This window comes from Pseudopodoces humilis, chromosome 9 (genome assembly GCF_049639895.1).
Source record: "Pseudopodoces humilis isolate 2021_Gansu_Grassland_sample_001 chromosome 9, ASM4963989v1, whole genome shotgun sequence".
Classification (NCBI taxonomy): Eukaryota; Metazoa; Chordata; class Aves; order Passeriformes; family Paridae; genus Pseudopodoces; species Pseudopodoces humilis.
Window position 1 is genome coordinate 27,633,824 of NC_142208.1, and position 6,000 is coordinate 27,639,823.

A 6,000-nucleotide genomic window follows, 5' to 3' on the forward strand; every position below is an offset into this window, starting at 1 on the left:
AAACATGCTTTGCATTTTCAAAGAAAAATCTGGACTTCCTCATTCACCAGATTTTGTTGAATTTAAGGTGTAATAGAGATAAAAGACTATCATCTGCTTCTTGCGAGCATGTTAGCCTTTGGGATTTCTTTGTAACGAATGTTAGGCCCCATTTTCTTCTCCTTTGGTATTATCACTCCCTCCCCCACTTAAATTCCTTGATGCTTTGCCTAGAGCAATACCCACTGGCAGTGTCTGGCTGTGACAGTACTATAGGCTTCCCTACAGATGGGTCCTGCCAATGCCAACCATTGTTTTACAACTGTGAGCTGGCTTGACTGTCTTGGATCTCTCAAAACTCCCTTTCCTCTTCGTTTTTTCTTTACTCTGAAGGGTTGTCCTTGCCTGTTGACTTTGAGATCTGAAGTGTTCTGACACCCAGACCTTGTGTTCTCTGTCTCAGGAGCAGCTCCCAGACTCGGATTTCTAAGGGCAGCACTGAGTCCTCCTCGGGACTGTCCTGCTGCTGCCAAACAGCTCTGTTCTCCTCCCAGTCCCATCCTTTGGGCAGTGTGCAGTTAGTTTAATTTTATTTGCTCACTTGAAAGGAAAACAGTAAAACTCAATGTTATTCTTTTTTTTAAAGATATAAAATTAATCTTTAACTGTGGGCTTGAATATTAAAAGTATATAATACTTCAGTGTAGGAGTCTGTTGATAACATCCATCCTATTTCATGATTAATTTGTTCCTTTTAATATGATATTCTTTTGCTGCACTGTGCAGACTAATTCAGATTCCTAGAAATTGAACTTTGATATGTATTTCCTAGATTCACACCATAAGTGAACCTTCAATTAGCAGATACAGGTGGTAGTTTGCCTCATTCAGTGTTTTCTTGAAAAGTATTTTAGAGACATGGACACTGATAAATAATCTTGCAATCAGGTGTGTCCTGACAGGGTATTAAAAATAAAGCATTTGGGGGACTTGATGCTTCTTTTTTATTTTTCTTTAGTTTTGCTTCTCAGACGATGCAATGATTTTTTCGGTGGGCCAGAGATAGGAGGAGTTGATTTAAACACTCCGTATGTTATGTGTGCCTTTGCCTAACTATGTGTTAGATTAAGCGAGTTTCACTCACAGTTAATCCTTTGTAAATTAGCATTATGGATGCCTTGGGGCCCACATCCCACAAATAAAATGGTTGTCAAGCCAGCTGCACTGTGTATTACTTAAGGCTGAATGTTTTAAGAGTTTTCATGCTTTTAATCTATTTCACTGCTGAGTTTCAGTTTTGCTGAGTGTCCTTTCAGGAGTGATGAGGGCGAGTGAGTAAATACATATTCTGGTTTTCTTGCATTTGCCTGGGCAAATCGTTTGTATCAGGTGTTCGGCAGAGAATGTCACACCCCACCACAAAAGAGAAGCTTGTAAGTTCAGGTGTTAAATTGAAGTGCAAACCAACAAGAACCAAAAGCCCTTAATTATCTTTATTTTGTTAGCCTGCTACACTTTTTTTTTAGGGGAAAAAAGAGTGAGAAACATCCCTCCCTCCTCCTCATCCTTTTGGCAGAGTAAATATTGCCTGTTAAGTTTGAATTAGCTGTCATCGCGAAAGAATTAATGCTGTGGTTGAGCCTTTCTAGTGAGGAAGGGAAAAATAAACGAGACAGATCTTAGTTCAGCTTTAAGTGATAAATGAGGACAAAGCAGCCCATTCATCTCCTGCTAGGAAAGTGGACACAAACACTAAAGCAGTTTTGCGGAAGACGTGTCAGCAAATGTGATCATTTTGTAACCTGTCAGGAGGATAGAGAGCTAGTCCTTTTAGAGTGTCACAGGGGAGGGTGTCTGTCTGATGTGACAGTTTTCATCCATCCATTTACTGCTTTTCCTTTAGGTGGGGGGTAAGCAAGGGGAGAGCTGGAGTTGGTTAAAACTGCATTTTTCTTTACACTTTCCAGTATAATTTATATGTATATCCACCCGCATCCAAATGAAAAACATTTACCAAGAAAAACTCCCCTCTGCTCTCTGGAGTTTCTTCTCTCTTTCACTGCGTGAAATATGCTCATTTTAACACATTACACTCCCTGTCTTCAAGTTGTATTTGATTTGATGTTTCATAAAACAGTTTTGCCTCTTCTTACCATGGTTTGGTTCTTGAGGACTTTGTTTTGTTTTATTTTGCAGAAGCTTAAGAAAAAAATATATAACTTGGGGTGCTTTCATTGCACTTGGTTGTTGGGATTATTTTGCTATACCTCTCCAATTCTGGTGATAAGCTTCATGTATAAGTATGTTTTACAAAAGTCTATTTGTGAAGAGCCTGTGAAAATACTCTTCCTTCTCTGTGAAAATGGAATAATAAACAGTGAATTCTTACAATCCAAAATCCTCCCATAAAATGCCTCAAATTCTACTGTTTCTTGATTTAGAAATTTTAATTGGCCTATAAATTTTAGGAAAAATCTGAAGTGATGTGATGACTGATTACAGAAGCAGGAATTTCTCCCAACAAATGATTGAAAAATATTAGGACTTTCTACTTCTGGCATCTTTTTTATTTTCACTAATCGCCATTTTTTTCATACTGCATAGAAATGTAACATTGCCTATTACCATAAGTAAAGGTATGCTACAGAGACAAGAGATGCCTTTACAACATAAGCTTCACAGTTTGACACTTGCTTCTTTATATCATCCTTTTCTTCAAAACTATCTTTTGTACTTTTCCCTTGGTATTTTAGTACAAGTGAGTATCTCATTGACATGTGTTTCCTTGAAATCTTTTTCCTTAATAGTAAAATCCCTTGAAAATTAATAAATTGTTTCTTTTCAGATTAAAACCACTGTGAAGATTTCAGAATGGTTTTAAAAAATACAATGATATTTACTATTACAGACCACCCTGCTTGGATTGCATTGACTGAACACTATTTTTTTCATTTGTCCTTAGAAGGTTAATAAATTGGAACATAATTTATTCTAATATGTATATAAATGTATGCATAATTCAGAAAAGTCTACTTCTTTCTTGAATACAAAAGTTGCATTTAATAGCTACATAAAGATACGGTTGGAAGCACTGGAAATTGGGAGAAGTAAAAAATAATCAAGATACACATAATGCTAGAGGGAATACTGAATTTGTGGGGATATATCTTTTCTCCAGGTTTTTTTGTGCACCTCATTTTATAATTTTTATATATATTCTGCTCTTTTGATTTATTTTGTTTTATTCACTACATTTTTTTTTTTGTCTCTTCTGCTTTTTTCCAGGATCATCCAAAACCGGATTTTGATTGTTGTTCTGGCAGTCATCATCATCTTCACCACCATGATGGCTATTTATTTTTCTGTCAGAGGACGCTGATATCTTTGTTCTTCACTAAACAGCAACAAACTGCTTGTTCTGAGTAATTAAGACAAAGTGGTCACATGAATCATTCTCTTGCACTGACAGAGTCTCCCTCTCTTTTCCACTCTTCAACTCAGGTGCAAGTGGTGTAAAATATTTTGTATTATTGATGGCATAGTTGATGGCATGTGGGGCTGTTTTTTTCTTACATATTTGTCCTTATCTGAGTGTTTTCAGGATCTAAATATTTGTTGGAGTGAGGGCTTGTTCCGGTATAAAAACACTTAATGTGTGTCGAATTCACCCACAGACAATTAGCCTGTAAGTTGCCAGAGTTTCATGAGGGAAGAGGGGTTTTTGCACTTTCCTTGTGCTGTGCAGGGTGTATGAATATCAAGCAGTATCTGACCTTCTGTGATTTAGAATAAAAGTAAAGCAGAGACCAAATGATGTAGAAAGTGAACCTGTCTCCTGTGACTAACTCCCAATCATGCATTATTGTAGTAGATGTAACCTGGTTAAGAACAGTATCTAGTTTTAAAAAGACAGCAACCTTAGGATGGTGCTTAATATATGATGTAAATCCAAAACTCAATTTAACAATTTTTTGTTTAAAGTTAGGCTTTCTTTTCTGCTTATTCAAAGCAATTCCACTTTCATCAAGATCATGAAAACACATCACTTACCTAAAATGTAGTTGTGGCTACAGCCCATCTGTTGAATCTCTTTTAAATCTTCCAGTGTTGATATATTTACTGATAAGCATTACACACTTGGCCCTTAATGAAGATATATAAAGATACTTATCTATTTGTTGCTGATTGAAAAGAGATCCTAAGTAATAGTTCAGCAACAAATGAGTGATCATTGTGCATTAAACAATCTAGATTTATAATACTGGCCTGACTGTGTTGAGACTGCATGTTGGAATATTTTGAGTGTATTAAATTCTGATGTGATATTCCTCTTTTTAAACAGAAACTGTAAAAATGTTAATTTATATATGCTTTTAGCTGATATAATATATCATAGTTTCATCTACCTGTGTGTAAATGAGCTGTTTCTCTTTTCCTAATAGCCGTGCTTCTCCTTTAGTCAGGTTGAGGTCATTTAGCTTATATTTAAGCTTGCAATTCCAACAAAGGTCTTTCACTGGTGATGTGATAAAGTTCACATTTTTATAATAAATCTTAAATCCATTATTTGCAATTACTTACAAATATTGCAAATGGAGAGGAATATTAAGCCCTTGAACTTAAGCCATAAAAGGTTTCTGAAAGATATTCAAAGAAACAAAAATCTGGTGACTTTTAAATTCCCCCCACATTAGGCAGGAGCTGAGCACTAAATTTTCATTTGTGCCTTAGTACTTTTGGGGTTTTGGCATCCCTGTGGACTCTGCTGATTTGCTGTGCTGTCCCTGGAGGCTGATTTTGGCCCTAAATGTGTCATTGTTTTCCCTACATGGAAACAAATAACTCAGTTAAAAGTATGTGGTACTGATGCCACAGCTAAGACATAGTAAGAGGCTGATAAATGTAGAATGAAAGGATCCACAGGAAAAATTCTACTTATTGAAACAAATGCAAGCATGTAGGGTCAGCTCTGCTGTCGGAGTGTTACATGCAGCTCACAACAAAGTTTACAAGTGGTTTATATGCTGGGTTTCTCTACCAGCTCACGTCACTGGCTGTAGGATGGTGCTGGAACCAAAGTTCCTGGGTTGTCCAGACCCAGGTTTCAGGAGGTGTTGCTCCTCACCTTGATGGCCCTGCACTTTTGCGAGGTCATGGGACCCCCTGGCCATGTCCTGGGGCATCCTCTCCTTTCCTCCTTGCCAGGTGTGTGGCATTTACTGTGTGGCTCTCAGACACAGAGAGATTTGGGTGTTCAGCTTCCAGCCTTCAGGCGTGACACACGCTCAAACTGAGCGCTTTGGGCTGTGTAAGCAGAGCTCTGGCCGTTCACTTCAAGTGATGGCACAGAGCTGAGTTCAGACAAATTAGGATGAAGCCTGGCAGCATTAGCAGATATTTATCCTCAGCTCGGCAAATTAGGAGAAGCATATTTTGTAAAGCAGAAAACTGTCAAGAAGGAAATCTTAAGCTCCGTCTGTTGCCTAGACATTCTCCACATTGCCTCAATAATTTAACTATCATGGGAATTGATTCATGACTACTGATCTTAACAGTGACCTATGACTAGGTTTTGCCCTCTATCTAGCCACCTGCTGGAATCAGCAAAAAGCTGAAAGGAAGCCAGTTTTCCTTATCCCAGTATAAATCTAGGGCATAGTGTCACATCAGATACGTACACTCGGATAGGGATGAGGGGGAGAGAGAGACTGCCACGCAAAGCCTTCATCTTCACTTTTGATGAGCCCGCCATCGCTATGTTTCTCATGCTAACCTGTTAATAACTCTTCTGTGCCTGCTTTGCATCCTCATGTACTCCCCACATGTAAAATAGAGCTCAGGTGGACATTACACTCTTCAAAACACATTATTACTCCTCTCTCAGCCCTGTCCATCTGGCCCGGGAAGTGTGCAGGTGAGATTCACCAAATCCACACATTTTGGTGACTTCAACTGAGAGCACAGCCCCAACCACCCACAAGTAGGGTGACAACCCCAGGTCCAGGCTTCCCCTGGACTAGT

The 6,000-nt window shown here is 38.3% G+C and overlaps 1 protein-coding gene across 4 annotated transcripts in view; it reads left to right on the forward strand.

The window, feature by feature from the left end:
• VTI1A (vesicle transport through interaction with t-SNAREs 1A) overlaps window positions 1-4,384 on the forward strand; it is a 256,910-nt gene extending 252,526 nt beyond the window's left edge. For all 4 annotated transcript variants that reach the window (XM_014250458.2, XM_014250459.2, XM_005520740.3 and 1 more), the window contains one exon: window positions 3,265-4,384. Coding sequence is in view for 2 of the 4 variants with exons in the window: in XM_005520740.3 (XP_005520797.1) it covers window positions 3,265-3,358 (94 nt within the window). In the remaining 2 variants the exon portion in view is untranslated. The remainder of the gene's footprint in view (window positions 1-3,264) is intronic.
• Window positions 4,385-6,000: the final 1,616 nt, after the last annotated feature.